General features: G+C 42.6%; 1 protein-coding gene across 1 annotated transcript in view; it reads left to right on the top strand.

The window, feature by feature from the left end:
- The window catches only part of LOC142486927 (cadherin-19-like), a 252,368-nt gene that overhangs the window by 137,592 nt on the left and 91,474 nt on the right, over positions 1-23,302 (top strand). The window contains exon 4 of the mRNA XM_075585433.1: positions 21,638-21,757. Coding sequence (XP_075441548.1) covers positions 21,638-21,757 — 120 coding nt within the window. The remainder of the gene's footprint in view (positions 1-21,637; positions 21,758-23,302) is intronic.

Genomic DNA, 23,302 nt, shown 5'->3' with positions numbered 1-23,302 from the left:
TAAACATTTAAGGCAAAACAAAACTCATAAAAAGAATGCCTACTCCTCATAGGGAGATCTTGCTAAACATTCCAGGCCCTATCTATCGGGCTGTGTGGCTTTGTTAAGTTCCCAACCCCTAAACATATTCCACAATAGTTATGGAACAATTTTAAAGTCCTTACTGTATATTTGTTTGGGAATCTCTGTCCCTAGGGAGAGTTTAGGAAATCCTTCTGGATAGAAGCTTGCACAGGACAGCTCTGTGGTCTGTGCCAGCCACCTACTACAAGCAGTAGTCTCGTTATCATGCTGGTTGTCAGCAGTCTCAGATTACTTCCTGAATGCATATATTTACAAAAGGTTGATAGATACAACCCAATGACACCTATTTGCACTCACTATAAACAAACATTCTTGCCAAAAAAAATGTAATTCAAGGGTATTAATAACATTAAATGGCCAAGCACACAATTGTGGGTACAGTTAAAAAAGCAACTTATTAAATCAACAATTTATACATATATACATATAAACATAGGGGTTTCTGGATGTATTTTTGCTTTCACTAATACACTTTGATTTTCAACATTGAGTGCTGTCTCTTGTTTACCAATCCTTGGAACGGTAACGTATAACTACATATAAACATATATACATATATATACATCCCCTGCCTTCTCCCGCAGCTACATGCGCAGCCCTTACGTCATGTCACATGGCCCCACGGCATAATTTGATGTCACGTTCCCATGTGCACTGCTGATATATACAATAAGGTGTGTAAAATAAAGGTAAAAAATTTGGGGAGATTGTCAATGTGGAAAGGGTACCTTATCTTAACACAGCTCTTGTTTGCCAACTGCGTATATCCTATTTAGGAATTGTAAAATAGGTTAGGCACTGGAGTAGTTAATCTCAAAACCAAGTATGATATATACTTTGTAGCCATAGAGTGAAACAATAGTCCACGAGCGTCATAAAGCATGTGTAACCACATAGAACACAGAGCAAGTAGATAATATACGTCAAGCAGACTGTGGCAGGACGGCCTGTAGCCGAGGTCAGGGAACAGTCCACACGTATAGTTTCAGGATAAATAAAAACGTTCAGTGGCTTTATTTCTCCACAGTAACATAACATGCGGGTACACTGTCCCTTTAACAAAATAAATCCTGCTCCACTTTGGGAGAAAAACTGACTAATAACACAGCAGACCTATCTAGCAGGCTGGCTGGCTAAACCAGAACCAAACCATAAGGGTACTTTAAACTAGTGGCCTTACTATCCCTCCCCCAACGGCATAGCCCAAGTACTTTGTAGTGGATTTACCCAGGGCACATTTTTTTTTTTGGATTTGCAGTGAGCCCTGCTTCTCTTAAGGACGTTAGGATTGCCCTTAACCTTTTTATATGAGACTGCCAGTGTCTGCTATAGATGACAATGTCATCCAAGTAGGCCACGGCATATGCCCTATGGGGTCGTAGTACCTTGTCCATTAACCTTTGGAACGTGGCTGGAGCCCCATGTAACCCAAATGGCATAGTGACAAATTGGTATAAACCGAGAGGGGTGGCGAAGGCAGTTTTGCATTTGGATTATTCCGCTAGAGGTATCTGCCAATATCCTTTCGTGAGATCTAGGGTGGAGATATACTCTGCTTTACCAAGCGAATCAAGCAATTCATCCACCCTAGGCATTGGATATGCATCAAATCTGGATACAGCATTTACCTTTCGCAGATCCACGCAAAACCTCACCTTCCCATCTGGTTTAGGGACCAACACGATAGGGCTACACCATTCGCTGTGGGACTCCTCGATCACGCCCAATTCCAACATGTCTATTATCTCCCTCTCTACCAGGTCTTTTCGGCCCTCTGGCAATCTATAGGGACGGGACCGTACTTTTACGCCAGGTTCTGTCTCAATCCTATGGGACACTAAATCAGTCTGCCCTGGCAGCTCAGAAAAAACATCTGGGTACTGGTCACATACATCAAGTAGGTCTGACCTTTGTTCCGTTGTTAACTGCTCTCCCATGGGAACCTGATGATCAGTGTACGTACTACCCTTTGGAAGCTTTGGACCCAAATCCGTCTCTCCTTCCCGAGGGTGAATGAACAGCGATCTCATCGTTTTCCAGGGTTTCAGGAGGTTCACGTGGTAGATTTGTTTACCCTTCCTGGACCCTGGTTGAGAGATCTCATAGTTCACTCCCCAGTGCGGCGGAGAACTTGGAAAGGACCCTGCCACTTCGCAAGGAGTTTACTCTCTGATGTCAGTAGTAGTAGCATCACTTGGTCCCCAGGTTGGAAGACCCTCAAGCGAGCATTTTGGTTGTACTGCCTCTCTTGACGTTCTTGAGCAGATTTGAGGTTTTCCTTCGTAAACCGACCTATCATGTCTAGGCGGTTTCTAAGGTCTATGACATACTGAAGGGTATTCTTGGAGGGGGAGGGCTCCTCCTCCCAGGATTCCTTCAGTAAGTCGAGAATACCCCGAGGTTGGCGTCCATATAGGAGCTCAAACGGGGAGAAGCCTGTGGATGATTGGGGAACTTCTCGTACCGCAAACAACAGGAAAGGGAGAAGTTCATCCCAAGCTCGCTTTTCAGTGTACACAAACTTCCTAAGCATAGTTTTTAAAGTACGGTTAAACCTCTCTACCAATCCATCAGTCTGAGGATGGTAGACCGAGGTCCAGACGGATTTTACCTCCAATACTTCAGAACATCCTGCATTAACTTTGACATGAAATTTGTTCCCTGGTCAGTTAACATTACTTGGGGAAGTCCTACCCTAGAAAACAGTTCTATCAGCCTGTGAGCAACCTGTTTAGCAGTGGCTGATCTCAGAGGGAAGGCCTCAGGATACCTGGTGGCATAATCAACAACAACGAGTATAAATTTATGTCCCTTCGCAGAGGGTTCTAAAGGTCCGACCAGATCTACCCCAATTCTCTCGAATGGGACGGCTACCAAGGGCAGAGGAAACAAAGGAGCCGGCTTCTGTCCTTTTTGGCTAGTTAACTGGCATTCAGGACATGTCTCACATAGTTTCATGATGTCACCATGTATGCCTGGCCAGTAAAACCGGGACGAGATGCGGTCCGTGGTCTTATCTCTGCCCAAATGACCACCCCATGGGAGAGTATGGGCTAGGGTAAACACTGTTTTAATAAACCCTTTAGGGACTAGCATCTGTCAAATGACCTCCCCTGTTTGTGTAACCTTATTCACACGATATAGTATGTCATTCAACAGTTCAAAATGTGGAAACACTTTTACACCTTGTTCATCTATTATCTTGTTGTTGACCTGTACCACCTTCTCATATTGTCTAGCCAGAGCTGGGTCCTCCCTCTGCCTCTGACGGAAGTCAGGAATATCCTGGTCTGGCAACACTCCGTATCTATCTTTTCCCCACCCTGGTCATCCCCGGCCATGACCTGCAGTCCTTTGGGCTGACTAATGTTACCAAAAGTCCCAGCCTTTCTTAACCAGTCCACCTTTTTTTCACGTCTCTGTTTACGTGTCTTTGGGACATGGTGTCTACGGGGGAAAATCTCTGGGAAAAAGGGAACAAGTCTCCGGGCTTCTCCGGTACCAGAGAAGTAGGCTCCGTAGGAGTAGGGGCCAACAATGTTTTGAGGTAGGGCCAGTCTCGGCCAAGTAGAACAGGAGCAGGTAGCCAGGGAGCAACTCCCACTAGTAGGCTAGCCTCTTGATCCTGGATACGCAGTGTAACGTTCGCCGTCGGGTATCTCTTTGTATCCCCATGGATACACTCGATATTCCAAGGAGATAGTCTATTCTATAGATAGTCATAAGATAGTCTATTGCTTGGAATTAGGCCCTCTAGGATCAGGGTTTTTCCAGGGCCCGAGTCCAGCATGGCATTTACTTTTGTCCCCTCCAGAGATGCTGGGACTAACCACGGATTGTGGTCCCCTCGGAGACAAGCTGTGGCAGTGGTTCTGCCATATGAACAGTCCATTTCCTCATCTCCTGAGTCCGCAAACTCGGTCGTCCGCGTAAGCTCTCGACGGGGCTCGGTGTTTGGACCTCTCCGCTGTTGGATGAGGTCCTCCCTTCTGGTTGGTGGGGTTGTCCTCTCCACCGGGTGGGTGACAGGAGTCCAGGTTCTCGGGGAATACTGTGGGTGGCGGCCTCCCTTGAGTGATCCAGTGGCCTCGGACCCAGGATGGGCGTCTCTGCGGGAGTTTGTACCAGGAACCCTCCGAGATGGGAAAGGGTCTTCCGATCAGGTTGACTGGATCTCCCGAGCTGGCGGGTTGTAGACCCCTCGATTGTCTGCTCTCCTGCCTCTAGTATCACCGGAAGCAACTGGTGTTTGCACCGGCCGTTCCCAGCTATCCTGTTGGGTGTCGTCGCCCAGGAAGTTTTCCACCAAGCGGACCGCTGAATCCAGGGAAAATGCAGCATGTCTTTTTACCCAGGAGCGGGAGGAGGGGGGCAGTATCTGTATGAACTGCTCGAGCACAAACTGTTCAAGGATCTCTGCCTTGTCATGGTTTTCCGGTTGTATCCACCTGGCACATAATGCTACTAAGCGGTGGGCTATGACCCGGGGTCTGTCTCGGTTTGTATATTTGACTGTCCGGAACCGCTGTCGGTAGGTCTCTGGCGTGAGGCCTAGGCGAATCAGAATAGCAGCCTTTAGTTACTGATAGTCCATGGCCTCGTCCGCTGGAAGAGCCTGGTAGGCTGCCTGAGCTTCCCCTATGAGGAGTGGAGCCAGAGTCGTTACCCAGCGATCAACTGTCCAGCCGTGGGCCGTGGCTACCCTTTCAAAAGTGAGGAGAAATGCCTCTGGGTCTTCGTTTGGCTTCATTTTAGGCAGCATCACCGGTGGGTTATTTGGAATCCCTGGTCTGCCTGGGGTTGGGCCTTCGACCAGCAGTTGGAATAGCTTTTCCTCTCGCCGGGCCTGTTTCTCATCTTGCTGGGCTTGTCGCTCAGCTTGCTGGGCATGTCGCTCAGCTTGCTGGGCTTGTCGCTCTGCTTGCTTCTCTGCTAGCTGGAGCTGTTGCTCAAGGAACTGAGAAAAAAATTTCTCCATTTTTTTTTTTTTGTGGCCCTTCAGATACAGGGGCCGTCCGACATCCCACTTCTGACACCACCTGTGGCAGGACGGCCTGCAGCCGAGGTCAGGGAACAGTCCACACGTATAGTTTCAGGATAAATAAAAACGTTCAGTGGCTTTATTTCTCCACAGTAACATAACATGCGGGTACATTGTCCCTTTAACAAAATTAATCCTGCTCCACTTTGGGAGAAAAACTGACCAATAACACAGCAGACCTATCTAGCAGGCTGGCTGGCTAAACCAGAACCAAACCATAAGGGTACTTTAAGCAGTCAGTAAACAAATGAATAATCCTTACTTTAGATGAAGTAGTCTTTGGTGAAATCCCTCTGGCTAAGGGCTCACGCAGCAGTGTGCTTCTCTCTCTCTCTCTCTCTCTCTGGCAGCTACTGCCAGTCACATGATCCTTTATCTACCTTGCTGGCTCTCAGGTGTCAGCTAAAGAGTTCTGATTTCCTAACTTCCACCTGAGTTAACCCTTATGAGTGCTGGATGAAGCACTCAGACATATGTCTCCCAGGCGTAACTGATAGGAGTTGACTTCACTCTGTCACACAGACATACAGTAATTGCAGCATGTGTTTGCTAAATTTGAAAAAATGCAACAGTTGCTAGTGGCTATTTAGACCTAATCCGAGTTTAAAGAATTCAACAACATTATTGTTGCAATTCAACTCAAAGCTATAGTGTTAACAGCAATAGTAGGCAATTTATAAAAACATTCTGCTGTATTATTGCCTCTATTCCAAGCAGTTCATTGGTTTAGAAAATCTCATCATGTACCAAACAACTGTTACTGACCACAAATATTGATTCTGGTAGATATAATACTCTAATAATAATAATAGCATGTTCTTGTATAGCGCTGCTAGTTTTACACAGCGCTTTACAGAGACATTTTGCAGGCACAGGTCACTGCCCCGTGGAGCTTACAATCTATTTTTTTGGGGGGCCCGAAGCACAGGTAGATAAAGTTACTTGCCCAAGGTCACAAGGAGCCGGCACCAGGAATTGAACCAGGTTCCTCTGATTCAAACTCTCAGTGCCAGTCAGTGTCTTTACTCACTGAGCCTTCTCCCATCTTCTCTAGATGAATGGTATATATATTTGTTAAAACAGAGGCTTGTTATTCTGCAGTGTATCCTTTATCAGGTTTGCAACTTAATGTATGCATTTTCTATATATAAAGATAACATATATACGCTGAAGTACCATTATTCTCTAACCAAGATAATCACTGGTAACTAGTTATGCATAGGTTAAGAGGATAGTTCTCAAAGTCATTACATATTGTGGCATATGTTATTTGCTGAAAACCACCATACGACCTGAGCTGTATTCACTCATTGTGATCACTCTCTGCTCCCAACCCGTCAACCTCTCCACCGGTGTCACCAGAGTGACGTCATAAAACTGACGTATGTTTTGCACTGTGCGTAACGCTTTTTCAAGGTAGGAGGAGTATTTCGTACTCCATCGCAATGGCCTTATGTACCTAAATAAGGGGTGTGTCTGAACTCCGTAGCCTTTTATCATGAGTCCACAACGAGACTATGCAATCTTGTCTCATGATTGAAGATTGCAGGAGAGGAACGTCTCGCCTCCTTTGTTGTTATGAACAGCTCTGCCCTCATGCCAACAATTAAGCACAAGGGAAGGTCGATTATAAATATAATCAATATTTTGGTCAGGAGTTAAGTCTGTAAAGTTACTTAAATCAAATAAAGCAGTGTTTCACCATAGGGGATCTTAAAAAGTAGTCACATCTGACCTAAGCATATTAAACATGAATGTGTATATATGCACGGGCTCCCTAAAAGGATGAAATCACCTTACCTTTCACACTTTAATAAATGTGTGCAGTCAACTAGACATAGGATCATAGGCATAGCCAAAACCAATAGGTAGCTGAGGTTAGACAATTGAAACAGTTTTATCATTATGTATAAATGTGGCAGCATGGAAAGCCGAACATGGTCCTCTCTATTAGTAATTTTAATATTACCTAATGGTTCGAGATAGTAAATAGATGGATGAGTGATCATCTAAGCCAGCGGTGCACAAACTGGGGGATGCAAGATTATTTAGGGGGGGAGCGGGCTGCGTGCGTGGAAACCTGGGGCGGATAGAGCTGTGCATGGGCGGCCAGAAGCTCTGTGCTGAGGATGCTTCTATGCTCTGTGTCAGAGGGGGTGGAAATCGGTGCTGATAGAAGTGAGGCTGCTGGGGGAAGTGCAAGGGGAATGCTGGGGGAAGTACGGTGGCTTCCTGCGCCCCACTCCACCTCTTCCCCCCTCCTCCCGATCTGGCGCGCGGCGGCCATTTTTTTTTAAATTAGCGCAACCCCGGTTATAGCGTGGTCAGATCCGGTGGCCCCCAAGGACCGCACTATAATGGGGCTGAGCTGTATTTGTATTGTATACCGTTTAATAAAGGTTTTTATTTTTTCATGTGATTGATTACATCAGGCAGGGGGAGCCTGAGAAATTTCATGGATGAAAAGGGGGGCTCAGCATAAAAAGTTTGCTCACCCCTGATCTAAGCGAAGTAAACGCATATATTTTATTCAAATGCAATAAAGCAAACATGGAGTGGTTTTACTGTGTGCGTGATTGATGTACTGAAAGTTATCCGATACATTTATATTATATTATATTATTATATTATACATTATATAAATCTATTAATGTCCAGTATGTAACATCATATGTATGATTGTAGGATGATAGCCTTTTAGTGGACCCGTCTCTATACTGTAAGTCAATGCGGGTCAAGGTGAGTTTATAACTCAACTGTATCCCTGGATCCCCGTATTATCCTTCATAGGAATGGACTATCTTAGATGTATCCGCCTCTAATAGGCAGAGCAGGTCCCAATGAGTTTATGACTACTGCAGTGTTTCCCAACTCCAGTCCTCAGGGAACCCCAACAGGTCAGGTCTTAAGTATATCCCTGCTCCAGCACAGGTGGGTCAATCAATGGCTCAGGCATTTTGTGTTCAAAAGGAACAGCCAGGGGTCCAATGGGATTTTGAGGTGCAATATCCTCTGTAACCAATCCTAAATTGTCACACAAGTGGCAGATATTCGAGGGCAAGAATACAGCATGTGTAACAGGTTTGCTTGCTCTCCACATTGTTAAGGACACAATGGGGAGTAGCCTTTCCAAATTTTGACAATTTTAATGGGGTGAGGTACCACCTCATCATTACTTTATATGCATTCTTCTTCAGTGTGGTACAAATTGAACTTTTTGTGGCCGCTATAAAGATTTCATCACATTCCTCATCTTCTAATGTCTCTCCTAAGTCTGTCTCCCATTGAGATATGAAGGATGGTCTCTGAGTGTACACTAGGCTGGAACAGATCACTTCCCTATACATTTGAGATGTTAGTCTCCTTTTATCTGTCTTGATTAAACACAGATTTTTTAAATTTGTTAATGGGGGGAATGGTGATACTGATGCTCTGGCCGTTATTTGAACACTTCACACGTCATGTACATCGGAATCCTGATTTGAAACTGCGGGATGAATTCCAGCCTTCCCGCACTAAGATGAGAGCGCGGCGAGTGCATAAAAACAAATTTTAGTGTTCTGGCTTTTAAAAACATGAAATTGACACAGTAGCACAGTACTGTACACATTACAATTCATCCATTTTATTGCAAACAAAGAAACAGAATCCATGAAATTCAAACAAAACATCCACAAAAAGTGTGGGTGCCTGGGGCGATTGGCCGTGTTCATGCTGCGTGGGGAACAGCAGAGAACTCAAAATCGGCACCGTGATGTGTTCGAATAACAGCCGCTGCATCAGTAATTTGGAGTAGAAAGCTCTAATCTGGAGATACTGTACATAATACCACGCTCCTCCCTATAGAAATTTGCTGATGGTAAAAAGAGAGGCCTTACATATAGAAAAACAAAAAGAACGATTCCTGCGCTCCTACCAATTAGGCTAAAATAAAATAATAATTTAATGCAAAAGGGTTATTTTGTTAAACCCTCTGGCCAAAGCATTTATAAGCCTGCATGCCACGATGAGGCATAACTGTATGCAGGTACCTACACTGATATATGTAATAATTGTCCCATGGACAGGTGAAACAATTGTGAAAGCCCTGAAGGGGTTAAATAAAGCATAAGCTTTTGTGAGTAGTGCAATTAAAATCTGGCCAAGATCATAGTTAACTTACTTTAAAAGAAAACGGTGGGTGTACAAATTCTCTGGTGTGGATATAATAAAACTTACACATATTTCTTTCTGTCAGCCTTATACATTCATCTACTCTTCAATAGAGTGTGATGTCCAAACTGACACTGGGGTGTACAGTATTATACCTGCACTAATAGGAAAATTGGTAGGGGCTCTGTAACTACTACAGTGACGGCCGAGCTGACTCTAATGCGGCCGCCACCGCAGTTTTAAAATAGTGCGGGTGGCTCGCGGGCTGTCTCCGGCCGAAACTGGCCCGGTTTCGGCCGGTTTTCCCGCGCCTCGGGCGCTTTCAATAGTAAGCGCCATTAGCGCTGATCTATTGAAGAGGCTGCCGCGTGGGAAACTCCATTTTAAACGGAGAACGGACCCGCGGCTAGCCCGCTATGCTCCCGGCCAGCTCCCGGCAAGCTTTAGACTGAGCTTAGCTGGGACAGTAAGTAAAGCAGATGAGCCAATAAACCTACCCATATGACGTTTCAGAGATACTATATTTAAAATGCCCTTAGGGAGTATGCAGCAAGGAAAAGGATTGCCTAATATTTGTGAGAAACTGTACATAATACCACACTCCTCCCTATAGAAGTATGATGCTGGTAAAAAGATAGGCCTATGGTTATGCCTTGTCGTGCATACAGGCTTATAAATGCTTTGGCCAAAGGGTTTAAAAAAATAACACTTTTTCATGAAATTATTATTTTATTTTAGCCTAATTGGTAGGAGCGCAGGAATCATTCTATTCTGGAGGTATCTAAAAAATTCGGAGTGGGGAATTTCTTTTTCCGATCTAATTTGCTCAAAAGTTTTTATATTTTTCCTCCCCTCCAGATCCCAAAGTCTTAAGATTCCTTTTTGTTTTCAAATTACAAAGTCTTTACCGCTCAGACAGGGAGCAAAATCGATGTTGTCGAATATGGGTGTCATCAGCATCCCCTCGAGGTTAATCCACACTTAAATTTAGTTGTTTCCCAGACCTTCACCGAGTTGGTGAAGTAATAGTTTAAGTCAAAATAGTTTATAATTGGAGAGTATGAAAAGAAGAAATGGACATATCCTAAACACACAAACAGGTAAACACACAGACAGGTAAACACAGGTAAACAGAGGAGGATGCACAGTTTTAAAGGAGAAAAAGGTACAATAATCACATTGTAGAGGACCATGGAGAAATCTTGAGATTAGGCAATGAGAATAGAAGGCTTAGTAAAGCAAGAGAGAGGTAGGTTCATTGTTTAAGGGGCAGGTATGGTCACAGTTGCTTGTATTGAGAAAATGTATGTGTATTACATGCTTTAAGGGTGAGAGAAAGATCCAGTATAAGAGATGCTCTGCCGTACTTACAAATATTACTCTAAATAACTACAACTGAATCCCGTTATAACGCGGTGCTCGGGGGCCACTTATTTGGGCCGCGTAATAACCGGGATCGCGATAAAAAATGGCCGCCGCTAACATGGGTTCCACGTCTGCTGGAGGGGGAGAGCTGGGATAATTCTCCCAGCTGTCCCAGACTTAGGGCACTGGCACCCTCATGCAGCACTTACCCAGCACTTAAACGACATCTGGCTGCTCTCTCACCCTACTTCATGTCAGCTTCTGGCTGACAAATCAGCTCGAGAGCTAGCTACCTTAAAGAGACAGTGTGTGTGTGTGTGTGTCTGTGAGTGTGTGTGTCTGTGAGTTTGTATTAATATTACCAATAACTTTACTGTAGCAAGATTGAACCTTTTCAACGCAAAGGGAGCCTGAACAAGCTGTAAATAGGTTAATATATTTCTAATAAACAAATTCCCTTTATTCTGTTGTCAGAGACCTCTCTAAAACAGATGTATATTTTCATAAAGTCTTAATTACGCTGGACTATTTAACACCTGGACCTCCCACTAGTATAGTATATCATTCACCTCACTCATTGCCTGCTGTCACTAACATGAAAGGAATACAGAGAACAACCCCAAATATTTGTATTGTTTTATGTTCAGATTAATAATAGGGTCTACTTCTTGCCCAGTGATTTAAAAGGAAACCCTGCACTGTATTCTGCATTGTTTTATGTATTGTATATACTTGGTGAGTAAACAGCTATATACTGTAACAGCAACATTTTATTTAACACTGATATTTAGGTATGGTAAAGTATTCTAAAGGGAACAAGTAACCTTCAAAAATGATGAATGCAAAGTAATGTATTTTATACTCTTCTGTGGAATATTATAATGAGTGTATTTTTGTGATAAAGGATCCATGCTTGTTATTAAGGTCTAATGGTGAAGTACTTCACATTTCAGAGAACAAAAAACAATTTAAAGAAACCGAATGCAGACTGATGTCTTTTATATTAGATATAAATACTCTCCTGTAGACTATGATTATTTGTTGCAAAGAAAGCGAACAGCCCAGCACTGTTATGGGAGTATTACATCCCCTGCTTTATAATCCACTCCATTACCTGCTGTAGAGAAGCCAAAGTTGCAGCTGAAAAACAGAGCCACAAATAGTAAGCTCTTGTATCTTTTTAGGCTGCGGCCCCGCTGGTGCTGACCGCGCTCATGCTTGACAGATGTGACGTCACCAGCTCTCCAACCATGAGCGCCGTGTGTCCTGGCTATTTTGTAAGCACACGCATGGGGGCATGGGGACTAGTTGAGCGCACTTCAAAGTCTCTTTTTGTGGTCTCCCCAAGCGCCAAGCTTGGGAGAGCGTGCGTGCCCGCCCACCCATGAGGGCACGCGCACTGCGTGAGCGGGGACGGGACAATTTAAATTTCAGGAACTCAACTCGGCAAGAGCCATGCACTCAGCGCTAGGCTAGGATGCAGCCTAATGCACACAACAAGGACATCTCAGAAACCACTCCCCCCATCCCCACCTTAGCTACAATGTGTCTATCGGAAGAAAGGTCACAGGACAAGCCAGGAGCAGCGTTACAGGCACTATACAGTCTTGATGCCCTCAGTATACCCCTGCACTGCCGGCTCCTAGATTGCAGAAGTTGTTGTCAGTTGCGTGGGAAAGTGTTCAGTGACTTCTGCATGGGCATCAACAGAGAGGGGGATTGAAACAATGAGAAACTCCCAAGTTTCAGGTATCGCAGCTGCTTGATCTGTTCTGTGTGTCCCCCTGTGCCAGAGCTCCTAACTGCCCACTCTTGTTGGAGGCTGCCCCTTGTCTTCCTGGAGATATGACCTCACCTGACCCCCAGCGTCATTTGACAGGGGAGGGGGGGCCGCCGGCAGCATGATGTCTGAATCATGAGAAGCAGGCAAAATTGAAAAACACATGGTAGGAGATCTTCTGCTTCGGGCGCCACATTCAAACTGCATTATAAGCGGATCCGCATTGTATCGGATCGTGCTATAAACGGGGTTGAGCTGTATATATAGGAGTGCATATGTTTTTAGTTTACAGATAATCGAGATAGGAAGAACCTCACACAACATTTCTGGGGGCACAACTCCCTTCATAAGGTGGCCACAAATGCAGGAGACACGTGGGTACCTGATGAAGGGGATTGCGTCCTCAAAACGTATTGTGCGATGTGCTTCCTGTCTCGGTCATCTTCAAAATAAAAAATATGCACTCCTGAATATAATTATTTGTATGTGCGGCAGAGCATCTCTTTTTCTGGATACTATATTACATGAAGCGGATAAGGGACTGCTTCCAGGTCTGATTCCTGCACTACCAAAAGACAAAATTATCTACAGAATGGCATTACTATACTGCACTCTGATCCTAAACCTAATTTTTTGAGAGTAAGATTCCACATTGGAAAACAAATATAGATTGTACACATTGCAAATTTAAATTGTGATTGCTTATTAACACTGATAGTCATCTGTGTGGTTTAAGAGTGTTGAAGTTGGACAGGAGACATTTTGCCTGACATTTCCTCAAAGTGTATATGTGAATTATCTACTTACTGTATGCAGTAGCGTACATTGCTTATGGAGTACAATAATGAGGTGCAGGGATACATTGCACAGGTCATAAACTGCCATGGATTTTTTTATTGGCTTTTTGATCAGTTAAATTACATGTTAATGGTCTACACTGTCAGACTGGAAAGGAAAAAAATCAGCTAAGATACTGCATGTATTTTTTTTCTTACCTTGCAATGATGGTCATTGGTGCTTACAATAGTAATATATTTCCAGAAATCTGTGTGGTCTTAGAAAAAAAAACCTAGCAATGCTATTTTTCTTGGGGAAGGTGATGAAGAATTTATTGTATTTAAAGCCTAGGGATTTTTATTTTGAACCCAAAATCTTCAAATATTAGATTGTGTAGCAGGGGTTCAAGATCAGATATAGCTCGAGTGAAAGAGACACATCACAGTGCAGTCACGTAAGCAATTTCTTTCCTGTGTACCTGTGTTCCTTTATCTATTAAGCATAATCCTAGTAACCAGCACATTTTAGAGCTTTTACATTACTATTTTGCTGTTTGTCAGAGATGGCATCAATCATACAGTATACTGTAGGATTGGATTAAGATTATTCACAGAGATGCATACTATAGATCTACCATTTTGTATACTCAATTACTCAGTATGAGCTAAATTACCTGTTTAATATGGTTATTTTCATGTATCAGAAATGATTAATTTGAACAGATCTCTTGCAAAGGTTTAGCTTGTTAGTTTTTGATTATTTTAGCATGCATATATAATAATTTATATCATATAACTGCTTTAGAACAAGAAGCTTACAAATAAAACAAATAGAGTTAAAATATCAACACAGTTAAGGCAATACTGTACTTTTAATTTGATGTGTAAGTAATGTAATGTGTAAAATAGCCTCTGTACTTGCAAACTATAGAATACATAAACTAGATGTTAGAAAAAGGGACTAATGAGCAAACTAAAATGATTTTCATACTGTAACTAAATTATTGCTGAAATATGCTAATATTTGAAATATTACCATTAATTATTACAAGTGCTGCTGACATGGGGCGGTGGGGTGCAGAAGAGACAAGTGTCCCAGGCCCGGTGGCGGCGAGTGGCATAGTGGCCAGACAAAATAGTTGCCGCTGGACACCAGCTCTCTGCACCAGCAGGCCTCTTCTTCTCTCTGTCAGACGCCGAGTCTATGACGTCAGCGTGCGATGGGCCTCTCTGATATCGGTGCACCGGAAGTAAGCTTGGCTCAGCTTCCGGCGCACGGCGGCATGAGTTGAGGCCTGGCGCGCTGAAATCAGAGGGCCCGGTGTGGGACAGAGAGAGGAAGAGGCCTGCAGATGGGGAGAGCCGGGGCCCGGCAGCAACTGCACCGCCCCCCCTGCAGTACCGACCACCGCCTCCCGGCAGTCACTGGCCCTATCGGCTATCACCCCCCTGGCAGTCACCAGCCCCCATAGCAGTCACAGACTCCCAGCAGTCATGGGCCCTCCTGCAGTCACCGGGCTCAGCCTGATCATCTCCAAGGTTTTAGATGCATAGGGGAGGGGGTTAGATGGATTGGAATGTTTTTATAGATGCATTGGGGGTTCATTTTTTGATGCATTGGGGGTTTATGTATTGTTATTTTTTTAAATATATATTGGAGGGATTATATGTATTGGTGTTTTTATATGTATTGGGGAGGAGTTTAAAAAAATGTATTTGGGGTGGGGAACGTTGTATATATTTATGGGGGTGGGGATTTTTTAAATATGTATTTGAGGGTGGGAAGTTTTTAGAATTGGGGTGGCTTTTTTAATATATTTTGTGTGAGTGGGAAAGAGTGAAAGTGGGGTAATTGATGGAAGGGGGGAGAGTGAGAGGAGAGAGGGGGTGAGTGAGGAAAAGAGGTAGTAAGAGTTAGACGCAGGCTAGACAAATACATGAGGTGTGACATGTGGGGGTCGTGAGGTGTGATACGAGGCTCACAACACTGCTGGGGGGGAGGGGAGGCATTCAGAACTGTAGTCCTGGGCCCCGGGAAATCCGCCTGCGGACCTGACTTTTACCTATAAGAAAAAGTATACAGCAATGTAAATAATGCTAAAAAAAAATCTGAATATACATTATTTTCAGTATATTGTACTGTATGTATGTATATATGTCTTTATTTATATAGCACCATTAATGTACATAGCGCTTCACAGTAGTAATACACGTGACAATGATATAAATATACTGTATGTATACATATATATAGACAAAGCTCACCAGATAAAATACTGGCAAAAAGAGACAGCACACCACCTTTTATTGTCCAAAAGTATATGTATTAAAATATACCGGCACTGCAACCAACCAACGTTTCGGGTTTCGGGCCTCAAAACGGGACCTTCTTCCAGGTAATGCCTAATTTATATATATATATATATATATATATATATATATATATATATATATATATATAAAGAGAGAGAAAGAGAGAGAAAGAGAGAGAGAAAGAGAGAGAGAAACAGAGAGAGAAAGAGAGAGAGAAAGAGAGAACGAGAGAGAGAGAGAGAGAGAGAGAGAGAGGGAGAGAGAAAGAGAGAAAGAGAGAAAGAGAGAAAGATGTCAAAAGACAAAAATACCAATGCTACATTCAATCTGACAAAAAATACATACAGTAGTTAAATACTTAACTGTTTGTATTCTCATGCTGTAAGTATGGGTCATTTAGTTAAACCCTTTGGCCAAAGGCATTATAAGCCTGCAGCCATGTCACGGTACAGTATGTACACCAGGCCTGCACAACACGCGGCCCGCCTGCACTCATTGTGCGGCCTGCGGCAGCTTTCCCTGTAATCCTCCCTCCCGAGCCTCCTCTCCTAGCCGTGAGTCCCCCCCTCCTCTCCCGGCTGCGGGTTCCCCTCCTCTCCCGGCCGCGAGTCCCCCCCTCCTCTCCCGGCCGTGAGTCCCCCCCTCCTCTCCCGTCCGCGAATCACCCCCTCCTCTCCCCGCCCCGAGCCCCCTCCTCTCTCGCCAGGGAGCCGCATACCCGCTCTCAGGACTGCACGAGTGTGCTAGTCCTGCCTGCTCTGTGATGTGCCGGGGGGGGTGAGGTGCCGTTGTGGGAGGTGAGGTGCCATTGGGGGAGGTGAGGTGCAAAGGGGGGAGGTGAGGTGCAAGGGGGAGGGGGAGGTGCCAAGGGGGGGAGGTGAGGTGCCAAGGGGGGGGAGGTGCCAGGGGGGGTGATTGGAGGTGCTGGGGGAGGGTGATTGGAGGTGCAAGGGGGGATAGTGATGTGAGGTGCAGGGGGGCAGAGTGATGTGAGGTGCAGGGGGGAGAGTGATGTGAGGTGCAGGGGGGGAGAGTGATGTGAGGTTCAGGGGGGAGAAGGATGTGAGGTGCAGGGGGGGGATGTGTGGTGTGCAGGGAGGTATTGTGTGTTTGATGTGGAGGGGGAGTATTATGTGTGTGGGTGAGGGGGAGAGATGGGGGTATGAGAGATAGATGGGGAGTATCACAAAGGTTGATAGTGAGCGGTTCTGGGGGAGATATGAGGATGATGATGAGGGGTGCTAGGGGAGATATATGAGGATGATGATGATGATGATGATGATGATGATGATGATGATGATGATGAGAGGTGCTGGAGAAGAGATGATGATGATGATGATGATGATGATGATGATGATGATGATGATGATGATGATGATGATGATGATGATGATGATGATGATGATGATGATGATGATGATGATGATGATGATTTTACCCGTGCGGCCCAATTTTTTTTTGCTTGGAGCAGTTTGGCCCTTCTCGCTTTACGAGTTGTGCAGGCCTGATGTACACTATGCAGGTCCTAACAGTTGTGTAGAGGTTGTGCCCCATCTTCCCTGGGTTAAGGATCACTCCTCCCCACTTTTTAAGCAGCAGTTTTTTTCATTTAATGTATCTGAGAAGGACTAGTCTTATGAGACATTCTCCCTACACTGTAGAGATAAATGAGAATATTCACAGGTACTGTAGTGTTAGGACCTGCATAGTGGTCATGCCGTGATGGGCTGCAGCCTTATAATGCTGTGGTCAAAGGGTTTAACTTAATGATCCTTACTTATGAGAATACAAAAAGTTAAGTATTTAACTACTGTATGTATTTCTTGTCACGTTTGATGTAGTATTGGGTATTTTTGTCTTTTGTTGTATACATTTGTGTATATATATATATATATATATATATATATATATATATACATAAAGGGGCACAGATAAACACATTGTCAACACATTGGCAACCTAAAAAAACTAAAAATAAAATGCACAATTAAATAAAACACAATCAATGTTTTTCTTACAATTGATGTCTTCACCCCTGTCCTATGCGAGCACCAACTCTTGACCCTCGACACAATGCTCCTTAACAGCCTATGCGAAGAAGTCTGTGATCAAATCTTGATTGAAGAGACATCTCCCCGGTGAGTTCTTCATTCATTTCTCTTCATTCTTTTCTTCTGTATTCTTTTCTGTAATCCAATGGGCGGATGGTGTCTCATCAGCTTCTTAAACTCTTCTTAAATTATATGGGACAGGCCTTATATAAGGCCTGTGACATCACATTTGATTGTCAAATGGTACACCCCCAATCTGATGGGCTGCTGTACCATGTGACAGGGTTGTTGTTTTTTTTTTTTTAAAAGGATGTCACATCATCTTAAAGGGAAGTACATCACATCCTTAAAAATAATGGCTGGCATCACATGGTACTACAACCAATCGGATTGTGAGATTTAGCATGTGAGGCATCACATGGAACACCCCCAATCCTATTGGTTGAAGTACCATGTGACAGCTTCCATGTTTTTTAAAGGATGTGACATCATAAAATAAATAAATAAATATCACCTCTATGCTGACGACACACACATTTACTTTTCAACCCCTGACCTTACACCTGCTATACAGACCAAAGTTTCTGAATGCCTCTCTGGAATATCATCCTGGATGGCCATCCGCCGACTGAAACTCAACATGTCAAAAAAGAGCTCCTTATACTTCCTCCCAAACCTGGCCCTACTACCTCCTTCCACAATACTGTTGGAAATACGATCATTCACCCAGTAGCCAAAGCACGCTGCGTAGGGGTCACACTCGTTTCTCTCTCTTTTTCTCCTCTCACATTCAAAACGTTTCTAAAACTTGTCGCTTTTTCCTCCGCAATATCACAAAGATACGCCCTTTACTCTGTTACTCAACTGCTAAAACTCTGACTCAGGCCCTCATTCTCTCCCGTCTCGATTACTGCAACCTCCTGCTGTCCGGCCTTCCTGCCTCTCACCTGTCTCCCCTACAATCTATCCTAAACGCTGCTGCCAGAATCACTTTACTCTTTCCTAAATCTGTCTCCGCGTCTCCCCTCCTGAAATCCCTCTCCTGGCTTAAAATCAAATCCCGTATCTCACACTCAATTCTCCCCCTCACTTTTAAAGCTTTACACTCTTCTGCCCCTCCTTACATCTCAGCCCTAATTTCTCGCTATGCACCATCCCGACTCTTGCATTTTTCTCAAGGATGTCTTCTTTCTACCCCCTTTGTATCTAAAGCTCTCTCCCGCCTTAAACCTTTCTCACTTTCTGCCCCGCACCTCTGGAATGCCCTTCCCCTCAATACCCGACTAGCACCCTCTCAATCCACCTTTAAGCCACACGTTAAGACGCATTTGCTTAAAGAAGCATATGAATAGCACTGGATAATCCTGGACACATGATACATAAAGCTTGGTCCCCTGCAGACGTACTTACTAGAATTCCCTCCTACTGTCTCTATATGTTCCCCGACCTACCAATTAGATTGTAAGCTCCTCGGAGCAGGGACTCCTCTTCCTTAATGTTACTTTTATGTCTGAAGCACTTATTCCCATGACCTGTTATATATATTATTTGTTATTTATATGATTACAACATGTATTACTACTGTGAAGCGCTATGTACATTTATGGCACTATATAAATAAAGACATACAAAACAATACAATACAATCATTTTTTTAAATGGCTGCCATCAATATGTACTTCAACTAATTGGATTGTGAATATACTACGTGGCACACGTTGATGTAATGAAGAACGATCAGTGTAGGAATATTAATTACTTATGAGTGACGTCATGTAATTAGAATTTTGGCACAAATTTGAAAAGGAGACCACTCTGTGTATTGGGAGTATATAAGATGTGGTTTGTGTTCACTGTCTAGATGTAATTATTGCATCTAAGGAAGGCTTTCCCCGAAATGTTGTGCACTTGAATCACTCTGCTAATAAAGCTTATATTCTTATCTATCTTGTGATGAGACTTTTTCCTGAATAGTGTGGCTTCAGAAGATTTTCTCTCTAGATATTCAGGAGGGAGCAGATTAAATTACAGTAAAGATTTATTTCCAAAAACAATGTTCTGATAGGCTCTCTGCGTGCAGACTGTGGAGCTTACTGACTAAACTGCCACAAAACCAGTGTCATCCCACATCCCATGACTAATATCACCAGTGCTATAAACCACAATCACTATTAGCATGAGCTACAACTGTAGGGTCTACTAGTTAATGAGAGAGAAATTTTGTGAGAATCTGATTGAGATAAGTGAAGCTGCTTATTAATACTGGCATCACTCAAGTTATTTTGCTGACTGATTTACCACCTGTGCCACTACCATCCTACACATGCCATATAGATTATCAAATATGGGTGGTGGATACTGGTAGATTACCCCTGGAATTCTTCGGGTGTTACAGGGTCCAATGGTCCGAGTGCCACCCAGCGCAGAGGCAGGCCATGAATGGGCATCATGAGTCCTTAAATCTGGTTAAGAGCACAGTGGCATGGTGGCAGAAGTTTATGTTTCCATTTGTTATTTGTCAATAAATCTGTTGACAATGTTTCTTCCTCTTGGCTATGCTGTGTTATTTTAGGGATTTTGTTTTGGGTTTGATATCGGGAGATGGTGGATTGCTCAAAGGTTCCAAGTCTTCAATGTATTGTATTGTATGATAGCCATCTAAATGAAGTGCAAATAATATTTCTCTTAATCTTTTTTATTGGCATAATTTTCTTGAATTTAGCAGAATCTATTGGCTACACTGCCTTTTCAGGTAATATTTTGAGTTATAAATTAAAAATAATATAAAATATTATTTTATGTACACCCCACCCCCGCCCACACACACCCCCCCATACACATTTACTTGATAAATAATATAAAAGTATAATGCAAACAGAAATAAATAGCAAATACTATTATTAAAATATGGATAAAAATGAAGCAAAACAATAAAAAGTATTCTGACCACCTTTGGGTAAACAATTTGTAATTGTTGTTTAAATGTAATTGAATTCAAATTGAAAGAGCTGATTATGCATTATGATATATATTAGCCCTAGGACATATTTTAGATGAACCTATGAACATAGATTAATATATGTCCCAATGTAAATATTTTTAAATAAATATATATAGTAAATACATACATACAGAACACACATGAGTATTACATCATGCAGGTCACATCATTACTTCAAATACAAAAACAGCTTGAAAGTATTAAATCATGTTTTCAATATTCTGTTAAATATTCTGTTTTCTGTTAAATTAACATCTATTTATTTTAAGTTGGCCACAAGTTCAGGTTAAGACCAATGGTAGTTTCTCTGGCAACAGAACTATTTTTTATCAAACCCTTATTCATTTAGTTAGTTATTGTTTCTTTTATAATTATGATAATTAAACCTGACTGTTCACAATATCCTTACAAACAACCCATCTGAATGTTTATCAGCTCAGTTCAGTTCAGCATGTAGAGGATAGTGTATTTACTTATTTTGCTTTGATTGACAAATATTATTGTAACATCGACCATGCTTTACTAAAGGAAAAATGTCAGGAGTTGGTAATCGTTTCCCTGACTGCCTCAGTGATAAGGGCAAGCTTACTGAAAGAAGCACTGGGAAATCCCCATAAACTGGGAAAGTATTTGCTTCCATTCCTACTTATTCAATATAAAAATAATCAGAGTAACACGCAGTTAATGATTTAATTGATAGAAGTGAATGCATCTTTAATGTGTTAGATGCAGTAAATTTAATTAATTATAATGGAAGTTGTGTAATTAGCTGTGCATTCTCCATTTCTCACTATAAGCCCACATAAAATGCTAAGAAGCTCCATGCTCTGTGCCAGAGAAGAATATAAATCCCTGTTATTAAATTAAGGATATTGCTTTTTGTCATTTTAACAACCTTTAGCGTTTTTCATTCATTTCAATTATATCAAATATGTAAGTAGAAAACAATGCTATGGTTATTTATGGTTTCAACCACTGACTTTTTTGTTTCAGATTGGAATTAAATAAGGTTCTTTTGTAAACTATCCTATACAAAATAATTTAAAGTGCAACTTATTTTTTTTTTCTCCATAGGAACATCAGTCATACAAGTGACAGCTGTAGATATGGATGACCCAAGTTATGGAAATAGTGCCAGATTGATATACAGCATTCTACATGGACAACCTCACTTTTCTATAGAACCAAAGTCAGGTACCTACAGTACACTAACAATGCATTTTAATGTGTATATATTTTGTGTCCCCTTCTGCATTTGCAAGTCAGTCTTATATAATTAATTTGAATATTATCAGAACATATTAAACTAACAAAGATAAATATATGTTCATATGAGTATTTTTGTGTGGCTGAACTAGTCTTTTTTATAGGCTAAGAAACACTAAGAAAACATATTTCTAAATTTTTTAATGTAAGGTACAAACTTTGTGTGTTTATTGTACTAAGAATTGTCTAAATAATAATGAACGTTATGGTTTTCTCACGTGTTGCCATGTTCAGTGCTCTCCATCTCTTTGTGGTACAATCATCACTACTTGTGATGTCATCTATGTTACTGCCAGAGAGAGGAATAATTTTGTTACATCAGGGAGAATAATTGGATAGTGTCATTTTTATATAAAATGTGTATTTTAAACTAAGGGACCTATTCAATAAAAACAGGACAGTATGCTTAATAACCTTTAAAAATAATTAACGAAGCCATCTGCACAAAATTCAATAATGAGTAAAAAGGAAGCCGAAGCTGCTCCATTTAAAATGTCAGAGGTGTCTTCATCTGTATGCAAAATTAGCATGTAAATTAATAATGCAATTTAATAATTTCACAAAATTGCTTCACATGCTATTTAATAAACTCCAAAGAACTGTGATATGGCAATCACAATCTTCCAGAGCGCAATTATTTTCAACTGGTCCATCGATGCGAGCTGGACAAGCTCTCCATCTATAGTACAGTACAAGGCATTTGCGATATAGAAAACCTAATCTGGCCCATCACACATGAATTCAAATTTCATTAACCAAATAATATCTACATGTACAAAGCATGTCTTCATGACCACTTTGTTAACACAAGTGTCAATAGCACATACACTTTAAAATCCAACTATCCAACTAATCCATGTATTACATGCTATGCAATGCCTTGTTCACCTTTTTTGGTATACACGCTGTTTGCATCCCCACCTCTCCCTGGGAGGAGACTCACTTTCTACCTTGAGACACCTAACCCCATCTTTCCCCAATTCCGCTTATCCTACCCAAACTCACCAACTGTAACACTGCCATTTTAGCAGGGGCTACAGTCAGGACTGGCCTGTCCATTAGGTAAACCTAGGCGGTCACCTAGGGTGCAAAGCTGCAAATGGTGCATTAGGGAGCGGAGCAGCAGTAGAAGACGATGTCAGCAGAGGGAAAACTTTTAGACAGAGGGCAGAGGTGGCTTGGCTGTGGCAGACAAAGACATCTGATTGGAGCAGGAGCACAGGAGATCGCACGGGAGGTACGTGCTTTAACACCGGCATCGGAAGTCAGGCGCCGGAATTCAGATGCTGGTCAACTTGAGGTGTTACAGCGCATACCTCCCCTGCTGTCTCCTATGCTCCTGCTCCGATCAGATGTCTTCACCTGCCGTAGCCAAGCCACCGCAGCCAGCGGTCTCATTGTCTTCCCTCTGCTGACATCGTCTTTTACTGCCACTCCGCTCCCTGACTCCTGTGCCACTGCACTCCCGCTCTG

The sequence above is a fragment of the Ascaphus truei genome, chromosome 2 (assembly GCF_040206685.1).
Source record: "Ascaphus truei isolate aAscTru1 chromosome 2, aAscTru1.hap1, whole genome shotgun sequence".
Taxonomy (NCBI): Eukaryota; Metazoa; Chordata; class Amphibia; order Anura; family Ascaphidae; genus Ascaphus; species Ascaphus truei.
This window is presented reverse-complemented; position numbering and strand designations above follow the sequence as displayed.